This window comes from Octopus bimaculoides, chromosome 4 (genome assembly GCF_046866305.1).
Source record: "Octopus bimaculoides isolate indiv1 chromosome 4, ASM4686630v1, whole genome shotgun sequence".
In the NCBI taxonomy this organism is placed as follows: domain Eukaryota; kingdom Metazoa; phylum Mollusca; class Cephalopoda; order Octopoda; family Octopodidae; genus Octopus; species Octopus bimaculoides.
The window spans coordinates 19,314,814-19,337,961 of record NC_142931.1 but is presented as its reverse complement, the minus strand read 5'-3'; the positions used below and the strand labels follow the sequence as shown (position 1 = coordinate 19,337,961).

The 23,148-nt window shown below is 35.3% G+C and overlaps 1 protein-coding gene across 6 annotated transcripts in view; it reads left to right on the top strand.

Annotated features, from left to right (window-relative positions):
- LOC106881469 (protein O-mannosyl-transferase TMTC4) overlaps positions 1-23,148 on the top strand; it is a 117,766-nt gene that overhangs the window by 74,680 nt on the left and 19,938 nt on the right. For all 6 annotated transcript variants that reach the window (XM_089350396.1, XM_014931875.3, XM_014931866.3 and 3 more), the window contains exons 4-9: positions 3,008-3,095; positions 5,435-5,547; positions 11,018-11,107; positions 13,848-14,009; positions 18,627-18,829; positions 22,260-22,437. In XM_089350396.1, the coding sequence (XP_089206522.1) occupies positions 3,008-3,095; positions 5,435-5,547; positions 11,018-11,107; positions 13,848-14,009; positions 18,627-18,829; positions 22,260-22,437 (834 nt within the window). The remainder of the gene's footprint in view (positions 1-3,007; positions 3,096-5,434; positions 5,548-11,017; positions 11,108-13,847; positions 14,010-18,626; positions 18,830-22,259; positions 22,438-23,148) is intronic.

Below are 23,148 nucleotides of genomic sequence, written 5' to 3'. Positions count from 1 at the left end.
ATTAAAGAGACAATCTTTTAATTTCTACTTTGAATCATTGCAGGTTGTAAGCTTGAATAAAATATCAAGTATTCCATTAGTCTAGCAGATATTTTGAAATAAAACTTACTTAAATGCTTCCTTATTTGTGGGATACGTTAAAGATGCCTTATGTGGCCTATATAGACAGCATGTGAGTCAAGTCTAAGTAAGCAACACTTAGCATAATAGATAAGCAGCTTATGATGTTGCTGTATAGCCCAGGGTGAATCTTGATTGAGCTGAGCTCTGATCAGAAGCATTCCATACATGACCATCCAGTGTTTGAAGCAGTATCTAAAACCACATTATATAATGTATCCTCTGTTTTCCTTCCTTTTATCTTTTTTAAGACAGTGAGATGTGGTATGGGAGCTGTGACTTATTTCTAGTAGACTGACCACATAAAGGCTCCCCCATTGGTTTGAGCAGCTTATGTGTTGTGCTGATGATGGCGATGGTAGTGATAGAGGGTAGTTGATGAAGCATGGATAAAGAAATAAACAAAAAATTATGTTTGATCAATTGACCAGTATTATCTGTATTATCTTAATCTGATAATCCCCAGCGGCACAGTTGTTCTAAGATGAGACAGAAATAGAATAAGATTTTATCTTTGCTTATTCCAGTCGTTGGACCATAGCCAAGACAAAGCACAGCCTTGAAGGGTTTAGCTGAACAAATCAACCCCAGTACCTTTTTTTTCCTTCTTTTTCTTCAAATCTGCCACTTACTATATTGGCCTCTTTTGCCAAACTGCTATGTTACAGGGATGCAAACAAACCAACACCAGTCGTCGAGCAATGGTAGGAACAAGCACAACAAAAACACAAAGACATACACACAGATACACATATATGTGTGTGTGACGTACACACAGATACACATATGTTTGGTGTATATGGTGTGCGTGCATGTATGTATGTGTGTGAATTTTTATTAATATTTAGCAGAAGCAGCAGAGTGACTCTAGGGCCCAAAGTTTCGTGCAATAACACTTAACAAACTTTAATAAGCGCTAATACACAAAACCCTCAACCTGTCACTTCTGCTAAATACTGGTTTTAGATTTTGGCACGAGGCCACCAATTTTAGGGGATGGGCTTAAGTCTGTTAGATCAACCTCTGTACTCAACTGGTACTTATTTTATCGACCCCAAAAAGATGAAAGGCAAAGTTGACCCCAGTAGCATTGAATTCAAAACATAAAGACAGATGAAATGCCGCTAAGCATTTTGCTCTGCATGTTAATGTTTCTGCCAGCTTCCCATCTGTATGTATATATACGTATGTCTATATATATATATATATATTATATATATCGGTGCTGTTATGTCATATGTCCAAATTTGACCAAATGTGTTTTTTCAACATATATATTTGCATGCAGTAGCCGGTTCTTTTGGTCAAAATACTGTATCTCCTGCTGCTTTAGATGCCAAGACATCAAAAAAATTTGTCAAAGTGTAGTACAACAGTTTTGCTATGGAATGGTGAAACTATTTTTTCGTTTTCTGAAAAAGCAATGTTTTGGACTTATAACACTTTTGCATAATAGCAACTATATATATATATATATATATATATATATATATATATATATATATATATATATATATCTATATGTATATATATGTATATATATGTATATATATATATATATATGTATATATATGTATATATATGTATCTATATATATATATATATATATATATATGTATATATATGTATATATATATATATATATATATATATATATATATATATATATATATATATATATATATATATGTATATATATGTATATATATATATATATATATATATATATATATATATATATATATATGTATATATATATATATATATATATATATATATATATGTATATATATGTGTATATATATATATATATATATGTATATATATGTGTATATATATATATATATATATGTATATATATGTATATATATATATATATATATATACACATATATATACATATATATATATATATATATATATATATATATGTATATATATGTATATATATATATATATATATATATATGTATATATATGTGTATATATATATATATATGTATATATATGTATATATATATATATATATATATATATATATATATATATATATATGTGTGTATATATATGTGTATATATATATATCTATATATATATATATATATATATATATATATATATATATATATATATATATATATATATGATGGGCTTCTTTATTTTCATTTCCATTTGCTAATTCCACTCACAAAGCTTTGGTCAGCCCAGGTCTATAGTAGAAGACACTTGCCCAAGGTGCCACACACTGGGACTGAACCCAAGACCACATGGTTGGGAAGTAAGCATCTTAACCGCACAGCCACTCCTGTACTTAGCCATGTCATTGTTGCAACAATAATATAATAATTTCACGGAGAAAAGAATAAAGATGGAGTAAGAAAGGAGATGACTGCAAATAGGGGACAGCTATGGCAAAACCAATTTAACAACCTGTGAATACTTATTATATAAACACATAGCAGACCATATGAATAAACTGATTTTATATAACAATTTATTTCTAGCTTTGCTCAAAAATGCAATTTCAAAATCTTTCATCCAAAGTTAAATAAAACTCAATTACGTTAAAATTGTGATCCATTGGTTAAGATCCTTAAGTTAGTTTAGAGCAATGCTATAAATATTTTCTCATATATATTTAATGCGGACAGTAGTTTGTATAAGAAAAATAGATTGAATTACATATAAGGATGATGGAGTCAATGGCTACCATATCATTTTCCTATTAGATTATTTGAAACTATACAAACATTAATATGGCTTTTCAGATTTTATCTATATAACCAGAACTGAAATTTCATAACGGTGCATATGCAATGATTTTTCATTGAAATAGAAATTCTTTGAGGCCTCCATCAACCTGCCAGTGTTATTTATTCTATTCCAGGTTGCTGGTGTTGTTGGACGTGCCGATTTACTTTGTGCTTTACTTGTTACATTATCTATATTATCTTACATCAAGGCATGCAATACAGGTAAGTCTTCATCATCACCACTATCATCATCATCATCATCATCATCATCATCATCATCATCATCATCATCATCACCATCATCATCATCGTCATCATAATTTTACATCCACTTTCCATGGTAGCATGTGTCAGATGAGTTGTCAGGGTTTGTTTCCTTATTTGGAGTTACTGCCCACCAGCAGGGCCAGCCCCAGAGTTGCTGGCACCTCGGGCAAGCTGAACTTGGGTGTGTACAAGCTGACGGTCATAGAAATTTCCTTGTATTTGTCATGCCTTCCTTGGCACCCCTGGTGACTGCCCAACTTGCCCATACCTTGAATCAGCCCTGCCTACCAGGAGGGCCATGTCTCATTTATGCATTCATTTTTGACTTAGTGTCTATGATGGATACCCTTTCTAACGCTATTCACTTTACAAAGTGTAGTGGGCACATTTTATCATGGCAAAAGCATGTGAGAGGTTGTCATGTCCTTGACGAGACTAAACAGTCTTCCCAGCCCTATATTCTCTCTCTTTCTTTTACTCTTTTACTTGTTTCAGTCATTTGACTGCGGCCATGCTGGAGCACCGCCTTTTAGTCAAGTAAATCGACCCCAGGACTTATTCTTTGTAAGCCTAGTACTTATTCTATCGGTCTCTTTTGCCAAACCGCTAAGTTACGGGGACGTAAACACACCAGCATCGGTTGTCAAGCGATGTTGGGGGGACAAACACAGACACAGAAACATATACACATACACACACACACACATATATATACATATATACGACGGGCTTCTTTCAGTTTCCGTCTACCAAATCCACTCACAAGGCTTTGGTCGGCCCGAGGCTATAGTAGAAGACACTTGCCCAAGGTCCCACGCAGTGGGACTGAACCCGGAACCATGTGGTTGGTAAGCAAGCTACTTACCACACAGCTGCTCTTGCGCCTATTTAAAAAAAAAAAAGCCAAAAAAAAAAGAACCAAGCAAACGATATATAAGTCTTCAAGCATGCCAGCTCCTGTCAAACCATCTAAGCAATGCTAGCATGGAAAGTGGACGTTAATTGATGATAACGATGATCTATAAGTATTAGTCGCCAAGACCAAATGTTTTATAGTTTTCTAAAAGTACATATTTCTAGTCTATTAGTGTTTTTCGCCTGTAGAGTGTTTGAAGAGGTTGGGAAGGAATAAGGCAGGTATTATATATGAAATATGTATATTTTATATGTAATATATAATTGTAACCTGCAAGTAGGAATACAAGCAAGGTGAAGAAGTGATTTCTCATCAGAGATTGTATGTAGGTGAGATAGCTACAACAGTCTGAATAGGAAAGTGCAAATAAATGTAGGATGATATTAGAGAGGAAATGTGCTTTAGGCTGGTTACAGATGTAGAGGGCAGAGAAAAGTGACCTAGCAAGAAGACAACAAAAGAATATATCAGTACTTTTGGGCTTTTGTGTTAGATACATCTTGAGGACATTGCAATTCTTATGCTAACCCTTTGATACCAACACACCTGTGTTCTGGTTCTGCGTCCATTGTAAAGTGTTCATTAAATCAAAACCTGCCATAATAATGTTTTGAAATATCTTTTTGCTAATATATGTTCCAAAACACTACCTTAATAATAATAATAATAATAATAATAATGATAATAATAATAATGATAATAATAATCTTCTGTACTATAGGCACAAGGTGTGGAATTTATGGGGAGGGGGATAGTTGATTACATTGACGCCAGTACTTGACTGGTTCTTAATTTATCAACCCCGAAAGGATGAAGGGTAAAGTCAACCTCAGCAGAATTTGAACTTAGAACATAAAGACAAACAAAATGCCGCTAAGTGAGAGTAATAGCCCTGACTGAGAGGGAGTGAGAGAAAGTAACAGCAATGAGAGAAAAGAAGGGGTGATAAATGAATAAGGAAGGAAGGGGTGAAAAAAAATCAGCGTTTCACCTCTGAGTATATGTGTGTATGTGTGCAAGGGAAGCATGCGAATGTTTGTATGTGTGCAAGGGAAGCATGCGAATGTTTGTATGTGTGATTATTACTTTGTAATTTATTTATATATAAAATACTACAATTAACTGTCATTATTAGTGGCATGCGGTCAGCTAGTAATAATAATAATAATAATAATAATAATAATAATAATAATAATAATAATAATAAAAATTAGTTATTTTATTAAATCCCTCCAAATTCTTAATTATTTTTCAAAATGAATTCAAACACAATATTCTCCATAAATACAGTCATGAAGGTGTTAATGGTTTCGTTCCTTCTTCTTATATATTTCTGATTTATGTATCTATTTTATTGCTCTTTTTTTTCTTTTTGCAGATAAAAATTGTTTAACAGAAATTCCTGCCAACTTTTCTTGGCTTTGGTTTACAGGAAGCATAATCTTTATGGCATCGTCAATGTTGTGCAAGGAGCAAGGTATAACCGTTATAGTAAGTATGTTAGAATGCCTATGATTACTGCGTCAATTAAATCTTCACAGGTTCTATGTTGTTCTCCAAACAAATAAATACCAGCAATTATTTGGCCCAAACAGATCTATTATTTTCAAAATCATTCTGAGCAGAACCATTTATTTTTGTCTTTTCTGGTAAAAAGTTATTTAGGACTGCATATTTTATATCCTGATCTTTAAAAGATGCTGGGGATTTGGATTCTAATTTTAGCACATCAAGGAGTGACATTGATTCTCTTTCTCTCTCTTATTGACATTCAAAACAATATTGCAAAGTAATTTATTTATTTATTATTATTTTTCTCTTGGCTCATATTCAAAAAAACTGAATCAATCCTGCTGTGTGAATGACACTAATTTGATCAACCAAGAAGGGATGAAAGGTAGTTTTATTTATAGAATGAAGTGAAAGACCTGAGATTGTTGTGGGTGAGGAATAGGTGGAAGCTATAATCTTCATGCCTATTTCAGAACATTAGAGAGATAATTCAACAGAAATGGTTCCAGCTAAGTGTTGAGCTAAATTTTTGGTCCAGCCTATCAAGAGCTCGCTCATTAAGTATAAACAGATAAAAAGAGATTTAAATTAATGGAGGGAGAAGAAATGAAAATGAGACAATGATGTTTTTCCCAAGGTCATGAAAGATGTGGCTTAAATGAGATCTTTTATCTGGTTTCAGTCATTGGATTGCAGCCATTCTGGGACACCACCTTGAAGGGTTTAGCCAAACAGTTGACCTTTGTTCTTATTTTTTAAAGCTTGGTACTCATTCTGTCAGTTTCTTTTGCCAAGCTGCTAAATTACAGGATATAAACAAACTAATACAGGTTATCAAGTAGTGGTGATGGGACAAAGACAGACAACAGTGTGGGTGTGTATATATATCATCATCATCATCGTTTAACGTCCGCTTTCCATGCTAGCATGGGTTGGACAATTTGACTGAGGACTGGTGAAACCAGATGGCTACACCAGGCTCCAATCTGATTTGGCAGAGTTTCTACAGCTGGATGCCCTTCCTAATGCCAACCACTCCGAGAGTGTTAGTATATATATATATATATATATATATACACACACACACACACACACACACACACACACACACACATAAATGTTAAGCTTCTGCACAGTTTCTGTCTACCAAATTCCCTCACAAAGCATTGGTTGGTCCAGAGCTATAGTAAGAAGACACCCAATGTGCTAAACAGTGGACTGAACTGAAAACCTCATGGTTACAAAATGAGCTTCCTAACCTAACCACACAGCCATGCCTCAGCCTAAAGCTAATCTTGACTTAAAAATTTCAAAACTATGTAATTAATTTGTTTAACCAGGAATTTATCTTTTATTTATTGGCACTCAACCTCTTTACTCTATTAATTAAATCTCTGAAGTTAATTACTCAAGAGATATCATCTGCATGAAAAATAATAGTTTAAGTTAATGTTAGCATATTCAATGTGATAAGCATGGAATGTCTAATTAGAAATATTTCAGGCTTGGTTGTGTAGTTAAGAAGTTTGCTTTAGAATCATGTGGTTAAGAGTTCAGTTCCACTGCAAAGGTGGTGTTGGGTGGTGTCCTGTTCTAAAACTAATATCTTGTGAGTGAAATTGATAGACAGAAATTATAGAAGCCTACCATGTGTGTGTGTATAGACACACACACATACACTCACTGGAGCTTGATGCAGCCGTACTGCTTGTCAAGTCCTGTCAAACTGGCCAACCCATGCCAGCATAGAAAACGGTTTTAGATGATAATGATGATGGTGATATTGTGTGTATGTGTTTGTATAAGTTTGTCATTTGCCTTCAACTTCACTGATGATAAACAAAAGCCTCATTGTTCATATAGCAAGGCTTTTGTTTGCAGTTCACTTCTAAAGCATGTCCAGGCTTCTTGACATCCTGACCTATTAAAAGATTAATTCAGGCAGTGTTATTTTGTTTCCAGTTCTCCACTGAATCCTATCTGGACTGTTTGGAGTTTGATAGACTGGGGTTTTATTATCTTCCTTGGAAGCAGGTATCAAAAAGGACATCTGACTGTAGGAAATGCTGCTCCAGGATAGTCTCAACTGATCCATGTATTTTTTTGTTTTGTTTTGTTTTAATACAATTTTATCCCAGACAAGGTTTGAAGTCACTGTAGCATAATGGACTACAAAGAAAGAAAAGAGGGGGTCTACAAATTGAAAAGATATCAATTGACAGAAAGCTTAAGGGAATAGATATCGTAGACCTGAGGAAAACAAAATGATGGTTGTGAGTTCCAGAGAGCAGTAATTCGGAAGAAGAGGCTTTAAACTGAAAGGACTTATGACTGACAGGAATCTCAGCACAGAAACGATGCACCTGAGAAGAGAAGAGGGCGATATATTTAAAGATTTTGGCAGAGGGTACTAATTCGTCAGTCATGACCATGGAGACACTTACAGAAAAGACACAGTGAAGATACATTTTGATAACGAGCCAAAGATGTCAACCTAGTAGGAAGTAGAGGACCCATCATCCTAATGATTTGATTCTGAATTTGATCAAACAATGTAAGCATGGAAAAGTAGATATTAAAACAATGATGATGATGATGATGACAGAAAACAATATTAGTTTCATAAGTAATATTATTGTAATTAACAAGTACATGAGACAACTCTGGACATGTTCTGTTATTATTAAACCTCTTCAATGAAGTATAAGCATCATGTCATTAAATATGTTAGCACTATTTTAAATATTCTTTTTTTCTCTTGAAGATGGCCGCCGAGTAATTAACTTTAATGATATAGTTGTTTTGAAATATGCTAATTGTTCATACCTACTCATATACAATATTTTACATCTACTTAGTGATTCTTTCATACCTACTTTGGTAAGTGCAGAAAGTCTTCTTATATGATGAGGTTTAATAAGACCAAAACATGCTCCAAATTGTCTTCCATACTTGCTAAAACAATTTAAATAATTACAATCAATGAGTTAGTCTTTTCCTCGCTATATTATTTCTAAATAAATATTTTTATGCTTCACTACATTAAGGAGAAAAACATTAACTTTATTCCATAAATATTTTTCTTTTAATATAAGGTCAAGTTTTAAGGAAACAGCATTATTAACTCAAACCTAATATGTCAGAAGTGCTTATTGTATCAAACTAAAAAGTTACAAGGTTAAATTGACCTCTAAAAGATTTGAACTTAGACAAGAGAATTATCTCATTTGTGTTTCACCTCCCCACACACCCTTGCTATATAAATATCATTTGTTCAAGTAGGAAAATATGTGAGCTAATTTACTTGGTTTGTCTTCAAGGGAGGTAACTATGGATACACTCCAGGAAGAAAATTAGGTGAATTTTAGCAGTTAATTACAGACGGAAGTGTATAATGATTTTTACTGTAGTTTTTTTGCTCTAGTGATGCACAGCTAAAATGTCATAGAGCTTGGCTTTTGACATAGATAATGTGGGAATAATTTGAGATTTATACGATTTTTCATCTACATATTCATAATGTAGATGAAATACTTTTCCTCCTTTTTGTTTTTTATACTTTTTTTTTTGTTATTTCAACTTAAAATTTTCCATTTTCCTGTGATTGTCAAGGAAGTGATCTATTTGGTATTTTAATTAGAAGGTTCTAACAAAATGCAGTCAATTGAAATATTTTTCAACTCTAGAAAAAGTTTATGTGACTAATTTGTCTTTTAAGAATAGAATTTAAAACTTATTTTTCGGTAAGTCATAATGTTCAACCTCAACCTTTTAGCATTCCGATTACTCTGGCAAATGTAATGCTTTCTTTATTCACATTGTTCTGAATCAATCATGCATTATCTCATTGCTTTGAGATTTTGATAATGTGATGGTTTATTTTTAGGTATGAGAGGTCAAACCCAACTGGTTTGAACATTAACCCTTTGAGCGCTGACCTCCTGAACCTTATTTGACCATATACCTGGCACTCCACCAGTGCTACAGTATAGAGCGGTGCTATGGTATAGAGAAAAATAAGCCATCCACCGGTAAACCGGTGTTAAGGGCTCAAAATGTTAAACAGGTAGATTGTTTGGACTGGATATGACTTGTTGAAAATAGAAATAATAGACAGAAATAGACATCTTGCAGTAAAGAAGATATGTAGCTACTTCAGTAGAAGAGAGAGATAGTGAAAATGTGACGGGGGCTGGGTACATTCAAGTTACAGGGTGGTGTATATAAATGAAGTGGGACCAAGGATTAGATAGGGTGAGTGGGTGAGTAAGTTTGCAAGATTGCAAAAGGTGAGTGGGAGGTATATATATATATATATATCATCATCATCGTTTAACGTCCGCCCTCCATGCTAGCATGGGTTGGACGATTTGACTGAGGACTGTTGAAACCGGATGGCAACACCAGGCTCCAATCTAAATTTGGCAGAGTTTCTACAGCTGGATGCCCTTCCTAACGCCATATATATATATATATATATATATATATATATATGTATATGTATATATATGATGGGCTTCCACACAGTTTTTTGTTTACCTGATTTTCTCACAAGGCATTGGTTGGCCCAGGGCTATAGTAGAAATTTCTTGCCCAAGGTGCTGCAGAGTGAGACTGAACACAAAACCACAGCCATACTTGTACCTATAGCAGAAGAAACCTGCACAAAGTATTGTGCTGAAGTATTCAAACCCAGAGCTTCTTAGTTGAGAAAGAAACTTTTTGATTGCTCAATGATGAGGTCATATAAGAACAAGTTTACCTTACAACAAAAAAAAAAAATAAATAAAATCAATGACATAGGAATGTGGTGAAGAAGCTTGGTTCCCTACCATGAGGTCTTGGGTTCAGTTCCACTGCATGGTACTAAAGTGGGTGTTTTCTCCTATAGCCTTAGGCTAACCGAAACCTTATGAATGAATTGGGTAGACAGAAACAGAAAGACACCCATTCTGTATTGTCGATCAAATTTTGTCAAAGAACATTTATTTGTAGATAGCAATATGATTGAGTTCCTTGCAAGTTTGCAATATAGGTTTAATTCCTGGTTAAGCTACATCTCCTTCCTTAACCCTTTTGATATCAACATGCTTGGGATCACCTGATTTCATGATAAACAACCTTTAATTTTACAGTGTTCATATTAATTTAAAACCTGTCATAATTTCATCTAAGAACTTGTTTATGAAGCCATGTTCCAAACACTAGCTTAATAACTACGTTAGTTATATTTTACTAACTCCTTCCAAATTCTTGATAATTTTCAAAATTTATCAAACTAATAAGGTCAGAAAAGTGTTAGTACTTATATCTGGTGTTTCCAACTGGAAAGAGATGGACTCCATATTATACTTCATAATTGTTTTTGTTACAGACCTAACCATCCATCTATTGATTGTCGGATGATTTCATTTTCATCACTTGTTTCCTCTTATTTTTTTGCATTCAGGGTATCTGCAGTGCCTATGATATTATAATTGTATGCCGTATTGATCCTCTACATTTCATATCATTAATAAAGAACCAGAAAATACCAAATGTAAGTTGTTAAAAGCAGAGAATATGATTTATATTTTTGAATTATAGGCATATCTTGTGATATACCATTCCTACTTATTTTATACCTTGTTTTGGAAAACAAGACTGTGTCTGTCTTTGTAAGATTCAAGTTTTACATTTTAGACCAAATAATATATATGTATGTATGTATGTATGTATGTATGTAATGGAGTTGCATGGCTTAGCGGTTAGGGTGTTAGACTTATGACCATAAGATTGTGGTTTCAATGCCTGGACCAGATGATGTGTTGTGTACTTGAGCAAAACAAATGCTGCTCCAATCTGCTCAGCTGGTAAAATTGAGTAAAACTACAACAAACCAGCGTCTTGTCCAGGGAGGAATATATACACCAGAAAATCAAGGAAACTAGCCTTATGCTCCTTAAAGAGTAATGTGGACTAACCATGTATGTGTATGTGCTTTTGTTTGTGTGTGTGTGTGTCTGAAGGGAGTTTATAAGTTTGGAAAATGAGCATCCTCAATATAAAGTAATAGACTGTGTATATTATTATTACAGCTTTATAAGTGTCTGGTGATTATTTAATTGTTCTTTCATTCAGGAGATTAATATGAAACCATTTAGTAACACCTTGGTTGTATTTGGTGCTTAATTCATAATACGTTATTAATAACATATATAAATCAATTATTTGTCTTGAATACATATCACATTACAATGTTAAACAAATTTGTGTGTGTGTATATATATATATATATATATATATACATACACACACAAACACACACACACACACACACACACACATTTGTTACTTGCTTGTAAGCTTCTAATTTCATGGTTAAAAGTTGGTGAGTGTCTCTGGCATTGTATCATAGCTATTTGTTCTACAGCAGATGCCTGGTTTGATTCCTGTGAGTGACTTTGTCCGCTTTTATTGTGTAATGGGATTTTACTCGATATATTATGATGAGCTGTTAATTATTGTTACATTTGCATTTAATCAACTCCAGGAAAAGACTGATATATAAATTACAAATATATATGTATATAGTGAAGTTGCATGGCTCAGTGGTTAGAGCCTCAGGCCCACAATCATGAGGTAGTGAGTTTGATCCACAGACTGGGCTGTGTGTCGTGTTCTTGAGCAAGACATTTTATTTCACATTGCTCCAGTTCACTCAGCTGCAGAAATGAGTTGCGATATCACTGGTGCCAAGCTGTATCAGCTTTTGCCTTTCCCTTGGATAACACTGGTGGCATGGAGAGGGGAGGCTGGTAAGCATGATCAACTGCTGGTCTTCCATAAACAACCTTGCCTGGACTTGTGCCTTGGAGGGTAACTTTCTAAGTGCAATCTCATGGTCATTCATGATTGAGGGGTATCTTTATTTTTATGTATATATATATATGCTCAAGTGAATAAAAATGCACATTGGATAAGTGTCAACTCATTACAGCTGTTTCTCACATAACTTTTAAGGAAGAATGAGAACATGATATCATTATAAAAGATTGTAATCATCAGATGAGAACATAAATTTTACAGAACAAAGGGGTATCCCAGAAAGGCAGCAGAGGTGTGTCTGTCGAGGCCGAGCTATGAAAAGGGAAATGACCAACAATATTAGTCATTAAAATGTAGTTCTTGAGAGAGTATAATACGATATCTAAGGTCAGTGCCCCGGGAGAGAAGGAGTCTGTTAGTCTAGAACAAGGGTAGACTTGAGTAGGTTTTTCAACATAATTTACAGTAGGGTAAGAATGGTGGTGATTAGGAGAGGTCATAAAAAACTATTGAGAGAAAAAAAGGGGATATATGAATCAACCATAGGGTGAAAGAAAATTAAAAGTAATGCATAACATGGACAAGCTCCTTAGGCGCTAAATACTCATAGGGTTGGTTTTCTCTGTGTACAAAACCAAAATATTCTCCGATATCTCGACTCCAACCAACCATTGGCTGGAACCACAGACATCACTCAACCCTACCTGGTGCATGACTTTCAAGTACCTGATTCTATTGGAATCCTCATCTTAATTCTTGTGTGTGTGTGTGTGTGTGTGTGTAATAATTGTGACAGAAATAGTCTTAACATCAAAAGGCAATCTTTATGTCCTGCTTCATGTGGATGTTTTGTTATAACACCAAACACTGCAGGACAGTGCATGAAAGCACTCATATTTATATCGTCAGACAAGGATTGTCTGCTGCAGCTGCTTACTGCCAAATCACATGATTTTGCCATTTTGGGTTCCTCAATGGTAGACATCTGGTAGTGTCATAACAGCCAAATCTCACTCATTTCGTAATAAACTTGTTGGTTATTTGCGAAATCAGTAGCTGAAAAGACACTAAAATTCTATATATTGTTGACAGTGAGATTTGGCTGTTTTGTTGCTACTAGACATCTGCCACCAAGGAACCCAAAACAGGACTAAGTCACTTAATTTGGCAGTTCCAGAGGTTGTAGCAGATGATTCTCATCTGTCAGTGATGTAAATATAAGTGCTTTTATGCACCATGAGTTCATGTAAGAGGTTCTCTCTAGGTAAATTATGCAGTATTTGGTGTTCTAACAAAACATTCATGTTAAGTTGGACATAAAGATTACCTTTTGATATATATATATATATATATATATTTGTAGCCATCTGGTTTGCCAGTCCTCAATCAAATCGTCCAACCCATGCTAGCATAGAAAGTGGACGTTAAACAATGATGATGATGTATATGTGTTAATTAATATATAATTTCAGAAAGTGCCTTGTTGGGGGAAGTCTTTACTTATACGACACCTCATATTGATGGTTTCTGGAATTCTGTTATTGGCTCTTCGATGGAAGCTGATGGGATTCAAACCTCCAACGTTTCAGATTGTTGATAATCCACATTCATTTGTCTCAAGTTTTTACCTCAGAGTAAGTCATAATCTATTCTCAAATTTATTTATAGTTTCCTTGTTTTTGTTTTTTTTATTTTTGTTTTTTGCATATAATCTGGTAGAAAAGTATACTAATGCTAGATATTAAGGAAAAAAAAAACTCCTGGATCTTTTATCTTTTACCTTTTACTTGTTTCAACCATTAGACTGCAGCTATGGTGGTTCATCAATTTGAAGAATTTTAGCTGAATCCAGCACTTTTCTTGTTTTAAAGTCTGGTACTTATTCTAATAACCTCTTTCACTGAATCAATAAGTTATGAGTACATAAACACACCAACACTGTTTGTCTAGTGATGGTAGGGACAAAGATACATGCACACACTCACACACACACACAATGTTTAAAAGCATAAACTACACTCTGTGGTATTGTACATAGCTATGTATGTCAACAGAAATGAACTAGTCACATCACCTATACAAAATGTGCGTATGCGTGCATGTGTGTGTGTGTGTGCAGGTACAGGATTATACTTAAACTGGTTGTATGTTTGCAATAAATTTTCATGTGTCAATACAACTAAGTAGAGAACATCACATTAGTTGATCTTCGGTATAACTTATAAATGAAACTAGTTTTAAGTAACTTGATAAACTTGTGAAGTGTTGTCTCCGTGTTGCAGAGAATGAGAAATCTTATAAAGGCAGAGAAAGCTGTATGTTTGTGTGGTGGTGAGGGAGATGGATATTGAGATAGTCTAAGTCAAATAAAGGATAATTCTATTGCTTTCTACACAGATTTCCAAATAGGATTATGGAGTTATGTACTTTGCTCATGAGCAGATTGTATAACTATTTGTGTGAAAAACCTTAATACTGAATTCATGACCTCTGTAGAATGGAGTCTGATACATTGAACCAATGATCTTTAAACCTTTTGTTTTGTTTTGTTTTGTTTTTTTTGTTTTTTTTAGAGTCAGCTCAGTAATTGGTTCCCAAAATGGTAACCTTATAAATATCTATGCTTCAGAGATTGCCATTTAAAATCTGGATCTCAAAGAATATCTGTTGAAATGTCTGCAAATTTCTGTGACCTCTCTAACAGCATGTTCCTACACCCTTCACAGCTTGCTGTGATACAGCTGTTGAAAAACCGCAGCTGTAGCTATACAGTAGTAAATAGATGAATAAATACCAAATCATATAGAGGGCTAAAAGTGCTTTACGTTATTTTTTTAATGATGAAAATAAATAATTAGATGTATGTTTCTCTTTCCCTTATATATATATATATATATATATATATATATGTGTGTGTGTGTGTGTGAGATATAATACAGATGTCTATTTAATACACTGAGGATATATCTGTTTGCATTATGTGAGAGTTAGTGGGGAAACACAAGACATCACTTGCTCAAGTTTGGTTTGAGTAATAAAAAATATCCGTCATATGTAAATAATGTACATAATTCATCTCTTAAATATAGAACTGGAATAAAAAATGGGGTTTCATTCCTACTTTGTGGCTGGCTGAGTAAGAAGGGCATCCATAATTGTTCTAATAAAAATATATAGTTTCCTATCTCTCCAAGCATAAAATATTTAGTTGTGTGCATGTGATAGAGAGAGAAGAGGGGAGAGAGAAAAAAACCTTTACTATTTACACTGCATAACATGTTATGTAATTATACGAATATGTATCTCTCTATGTGTGTGTGTGTTTGTGTATATATTACATATAATAAATATTATATAATTATGTGTAATAATATATATATATGTATTTATATTTAGCTTTTGTTTATTTTGTGGTAAACAGTGATTATATTTCCAATCCATGGTTTAATTCAATTGGCCTTTTGTTCAACTGTACATTAGAAAGAAGTTATTTAAATACTATAAATTCTGATTGTTGCATCTTCATGTGATCATTGAATCAACAGTCATTTATCATGGATCAGGAGGATCTTTGTCAGGAATTTCAAAAAAGACCCACTTTGATGTATGATAAATAACGGTTGATTTCAATAAGCACATGAAAATGCACTGATCAGAATTTACTGTGTGTGTGTATTTTTTTTCTTTCTTTCTCAGTCTGTTGATCTATACATTTGACCAAAAGGTCAATTGAATGAAATTTGGAAATGGTTCCCCTGTTTATGTTATACATGAATAAACATAATAATATATATCCTATCATAAATACATACAATATTCATAAGTATGTATAATATCTCTATGATATAAAAATATTATATCTAATAATATAACAGTTGTATATATCTGTCTTTATAATACAGATGTCTATATAATACAACGATTATATAAAATTAAATATTTATATAATATGCTACACACACACACACATCAAATGCCAAGTCACATTTCTCTTTTATCATTTGCTGCCTTCTGTCTGTCACACTAGATGAATATGGAATGAGAAAGCAGTGGCTATGCTGAGTGAGATGGAAGAAAGAAAATATTATAAAGGGGGAGATTATATAAATAAACCTGTGGAAGGGGGAGATAGTGAGAGAGAGAGAAAGAGAGAAAATAACTAGTAAACAAATCTGGAAGTCAAGAGAACTGACAAAATGAAACTTCAGAAGAATGCAGAGCTTGGCTGGAAGCAGAAAGATAAAGAATTAAGAGTAGTCAGACATAAATACTGTCACCAATATGTCTTTCCTTCTGTCCATCACTGAGCATTCTGGGAACAAACTTTGCACAAATTTGGCACATATTCAGATCTTCATGACTAATTCTCTGCACAGTTGCCACACCAACTTGAAAGTGTATACTTATTGTCTTTATAAACACACAATGGTCTTCATCCAAAACATTACGAATTTTCTCAACCAGCTCTGATGTTCTGATTGTCCCTCACACACATCCCATCATCTCTTACCCACTCTCTACTGTTCTTGAACCTCTTGTGCCAGTGAAAAACTGATGCTTGGCTCACATAAGTTAATTCGTAAGCAGTTTGGAGCATTTCATATGTTTATGTAGCATTTTTGCCCAGTTAACAGAAAACTTTATTGCAGAGTAAGCCTCTAAATTGTCTTCATGCCCTGACTCGTCGTCGTCGTCGTTTAACGTCCGCTTTCCATGCTAGCATGGGTTGGACAATTTGACTGAGGACTGGTGAAACCAGATGGCTACACCAGGCTCCAATCTGATTTGGCAGAGTTTCTACAGCTGGATGCCCTTCCTAACGCCAACCACTCAGAGAGTGTAGTGGGTGCTTTTACGTGTCACCCGCACGAAGGCCAGTCAGGCGGTACTGGCAACGGCCACGCTCATCTCGCTCAAGAAACCTCATGTGTCACCCGCACAAGTGCCAGCCCAGGGGCACCGGCAACGATCCCGCTCGAAAATCCTACAACAACCCCACACAAGAGCCAGCTCAGGGGCACCGGCAACAATCTCGCTCGAAGAAATTCCATGTGTCACCCGCACTGCATTGTACAAACTAGTTAGCTATGACCAGCAGGTTTTGGAAGGGTTAGGGTTCAAAATGCTGTCATCTCCTTCAAACTGGAATTAAAAAAATTTGGGCATATCACTTTATTAAGTATACAGAAATGACATATTAAAATTACAATAATTTAACCCTTTAGCATTTGAACCCACCATATCTGGCCCAAATATTCTACTTGTTTTATGTTTGGACATAAATTCGACGTTTCACACCTACCCTACAATGTTATTCTTATGATAAACAACTATATCATTTAGGTCTCAAAACTACGAGATAATGCATGATTAATTCAAAGCAATCTGAATGAATAAGCAATGACATTTGACAGAATAATCTGAATGCTAAAGGGCTTGGACAGTTATAACTGTCTCTCTCCTTAAAAGTCCCAAAACTTCTGGAATGCACCTCATATGAAAATCCATTGAAATAAACTAATGGCAATTTGTAAAATTAATACTTTTAGAAATTCACAACAAATTAAGTGATTATATATGAGATATATTCAATCTCTATAATATATTGCATGAAAGATTACAACAGGCATCATGCTAACAACTCTTGTATCTCTGCTGCAAGCAAAATCTTTCTTTTGTGTCTGCCTGTCTAGCAATGTCACTGTATTTCTCATCCACCCTTTGTTTACATTTGGTACACTGCACAGAATTCCTACCAACTCCTTTTCTGTATATTGAGCAAAGCCACCTCTTTGATTATAGCAGGATCCTGTCTTTTTAACTTTTACTTAAAAATTTTGTCTTTGCTAAGTTTACTTTGGAGCCTCTTAATTCTGGATGTTGCTTCCTAGTTTGGAATTTCTTATATTTCTTTGACACATTCACCTACGAGAACTAAATCATCAACATACAGGAGTTCCCACTGGCAACAAGTCTTAAACTTCTATGATACAACCTGGAGAACTATAACATATTAGAGAGAACTAAGAACTGAGCCATGGTGGATGTCTACCTGCATGCTATATTCCTTTCTGAAATCATATCTTCTGGCAGCATCTCTCTCTTTATGGCTTGCATGCCTTGGAATGAAATATTCATGTAATGTAATAATTATGTGCACAATAAAATGTTCAGTCTTTTTAATTACAATATAATAATTAAATATATATATATATACACTCAAGCAATTTCTTTATTTTCTTCCTTTCTAGTCCATCAACTACAGTTACTTGTATGCTCTCAATGTATGGTTATTGTTAAACCCATGGTGGCTTTGTTTTGATTGGTCGATGGGATGTATTCCTACTATCGAATCCTTCCTTGATCCAAGATGTGTTCTTGTCTTACTCTTTTGGGTAGGATTTTGCACATTCTTACATGTTTCTGTTACTTGTAGTCCAGGACACCAGAAGAGGTAATCATTTATTCAACTTACTCATATTTTTACTTATCTATCATTTGTTACAAACTGAAAAATACAGGATATTCTTTTAACATTTCATTATCTTCTCCAAAATTTATCTTGGCTTTTGATGCAAATTGGTTCTTACATCAAAATGTCACCACTAACTGAACTGGCATAAATCATAAAACCTATCCATAGAATATATATAAAGACTCCCTTTGGTCATGAATGACCATGGGATTGCACATAAAAAGTTCCCCTCTGAGGCACAAGTCTGGGCAAGTTTGTTTATGGAAGACCAGCAGTCGCCCATGCATTCCAGCCTCTCTCCATACCACCAAAGTTATCCAAGAGAAAAGCAAAGGCCGATACAGCTTGGCACCAGTGATATCACAATTCATTTCTGCAGCTGAGTGAACTGGAGCAATGCGAAATAAAGTGTTTTGCTCAAGAAGACAACACAGAGCCCGGTCCAGGAATTGAACTCACTACCTCATGATTGCGAGCCCAATGCTCTAACCACTGAGCCATATATCTGAAAAGGAAGCACACTCTAAAGCATTAAAACAGTAATATATTTAGAAAGTAGTTTATTAATACCAATCAGAGAGTGACCATTGATATCACACTTAGCTAAGTGCTTTGTAGGTGCAAAACCAGTGGCCACCCTCTGACTGGCCATAACAGATGACCTTTTAAGTATATACATATATATGTTGGTATGTATGCCTGTATGTATATGATGGTGTGGTGATGATAACTCCTATTCATCAGGTCCCCAGTTTGCGGATAGAGGAATGATTTGTAGATATACAGGTTAGCTGTGATACTCAATAAGCAGCCCCAGACAAAATCACAGGTCGCCCTTTGGCAATGCATAATACCTGTTAGTTACCCTGCCAGGGTCATGGTGAAACTTTGAAGCCTTGAGAAGAGTGGAAATGCCACAATCATTGGAAAGCAGGATGGTGGTGGGGAATGAAATGCATAACATGAAAAAAATACTTCTTTGTCCTTTCTTCCCACTTTGCAGAACAAATTACACTTTTATGAATCTTGGCCTGGGAAACCCGTCAGTTTGACTGACACTGCAATTGTCTATAGGACCTGCAACCCTAGACAAGAAATTAGCAATCAAAAGACACTATAAATAAGCAAGCTCAACCAGATGATGATGATATAGATCGAGAGATAGATATGAGAGAGAGTGTGGGGAGAGGATCTTCTATGTCATGTGATTTTAATGCATAAATATGAAAACTTACATATATCTATCGATCTATTTAGGTCGTCCCTCAGGACGCCCCACTTATATATAATTGGTTGACGTAGTTGTGATCATCATCATCATCATCATCCTTTAGAATTATGTGTCTGTAGAATGTTTAGACTATTGGATTTTACTCATAGGGTATTGGAATCTTAATAATGGATTTACAAAGACAACTACCAATCTTAAAAACAATTGGATTTTATTCACAAGGTATTGGAATCTTATATGTATACCATTCTGCCTAAACAACGGATTTACAAATACAATATCCCTACACTCACTCTTTATTTCCTATCTTAACTAAACTAACTATTGCTTAATCATCCTCTCACACCGTCTCCGATGAAGGGTTATAATAAATATCCTGGAAACAGCTGTAAGACATTCTATTTATAAATGTTCTATATTATACACAGCCTTGGTTTTTTATCTCATTACGAAAAGTAAATCCTTATATACACATATATATTTGACTTCATGGTGTTTAGTCACCTATTTTTCCTGGTTGTCACTGTGACTTTTCTGACTGTCACCTCACCCTGGCTTTCTTAGGTGTCGTCATTGCACCTCAACTTTCTTGGCTGTCACCTTCGTAATCTGGGTTTCTCATTAATATCATATATCAGACAAAGGTGGTAACAGTTCTGTTACTAAGACACCACTTTCCCTCTTGGCGCTTCCTGCTGTACAGGCCACTGGACAAGGTAGAAGCAAGGTTTATATACTGTGATGCATAAGCCCGAATTCTCTCTCTCTCTCTCTCTCTCCACATGTATATATGTGTCTGTGTGTATATGTATATATATGAGTGTTCATATATATATATATATATATATCATCATCATTATTGTTTAACGTCTGCTTTCCATGCTAGCATGGGTTGGACGATTTGACTGAGAACTGGTGAACCAGATGGCTGCACCAGGCCACAATCTGATCTGGTAGTGTTTCTACAGCTGGATGCCCTTCTTAATGCCAACCACTCTATGAGTGTAGTGGGTGCTTTTACGTGCCACCGCCACGAGGGCCAGTCTGGCGGTACTGGCAACGGCCATGCTCAAAATGGTGTTTTTTACATGCCACCTGCACAGGAGTCGGTCAAGCGGCACTGGCAATGACCTTGCTCGAATGTTTTGTTCACGTACCACTGGCACAAGTGCCAGTAAGGCGATGCTGATAACGATCACGCTCAAATGGTGCTTTTTACATGCCACTGTTGTCCATGCTGGCATGGGTTGGACAGTTTGACTGGGCTGGCACACTGGAAGGCTGCACCAGACTCCAGTCTGATTTGACATAATTTTCTACGACTGGATACCCTTCCTAATGCCAACTACTCCGACATTGTAATAGGTGCTTTTACATGCCACCAACATGGGTGCCATTTGTGTGACCCCAGGGTGCAGTTACATGCCACCGGCAAGGGTGCCAATTTGCACAACACTGGTATCTGCCACGATGGTGATTTTGCTTGGCTTGATGGGTTTTCTTCTCAAGCACAACATGCCAAAGGTCTTGGTCATTGCCTCTGTGAGGCCCAACACTTGAAAGGAACTCAACCACCTTGCTCCGTGAGGCCCAACACTCAAAAGGAACTCATATATGCATATATATACATTTTATCATCTTATTTCTCTTATTTGTTTCAGTCATTAGGCTGTGGCCATGCTGGAGCACTGCCTTGAAACATTTTAGTTGAATGAATCGACCCCAGTACTTATTTGTTTTTTAAAATCTGCTACTTATTCTATTGGACTCTTTTGCCAAACCGCTAAGTTGCAGGAACATAAACACACCAACACTGGTTATTATCAAGCAGTAGGAGGACAAACACACACACACACACACACACACACACACACATTATACATATGATGGTCTTCTTTCAGTTTCCATCTTCCAAATCCACTCACAAAGTTTTGGTCAACCTGAGTCCATAATAGAAGACACTTTTAGCCTGCGGTGTCATTCAGCGAGACTGAACCCAGAACCATGTGGCTGAGAAGCAAACTTTACCACACAGCCACTCTTATATTTTGCATGTATTTATAAGTTTCCCAGTATCAAAAGACTGCTTTGTTCATCTCCCCTATGTTTATCATCATTCATTTATTTATTTACATTTTATTTGTAACTCTTTCTCTCTCATTTCTATTTCATTGGCAGGCTGCTTCTTTTATCCATTGCATTTCTACTCATACCATTCCTTCCGGCCAGTAATCTGTTCTTTCGTGTTGGTTTCGTAATAGCTGAACGCATCCTGTACTTGCCCAGTGTTGGCTACTGTATGTTATTTGTGATTGGGCTCCAGCAGTTTTGTCAATACAGTGTCTTTTCTAAAAAGGTAAATATGTCACTCAAAATCTTTTACGTTTTTATTTACTTTAAAAAAAGTTTTTTGCATACAAGCATTAGACATGGCTGTGTGGTAAGAAGTTTGCTTCCTAACCACTTGGTTTCAGGTTCTGTCCCACTACATGACACCTTGGGTAAGTGTCTATGTTCTATAGCCTCGGGCCAACCAAAACCTTGTGAGTGGATTTAGTAGACAGAAACTGAAAAGAAGCCCTTCATATATATGTTGTGGTACTCCATTGGTTATGACGACGAAGGTTCCAGTTGATACAATGAACGGAACAGCCTGCTTGTGAAATTAATGTGCAAATGGCTGAGCACTCCACAGTCACGTGAACCTTTAATGTAGTTCTCGGGGATATTCAGCATGACACAGTGTGACAGGGCTGGCCCTTTGAAATACAGATACAACAGAAACAGGAATAAAGAGTGAGAGAAAGTTGTAGTGAAAGAGTACAGCAGGATTTGCCACCACCCCTGCCGGAGCCTTGTGGAATTTTAGGTATTTTCACTCAATAAACACTCACAACACCCGGTCTGGGAATTGAAACCGCGATCCTATGACTGTGAGTCTGCTGCCCTAACCACTGAGCCATTGTGCCTCCACTCATATGTGTGTGTGTGTATGTGTCTTTGTGTTTGTCCCCCACCAGTTTGACAACTGGTGTTGGTGTGTTTATGTCCAGTAACCTTGTGGTTT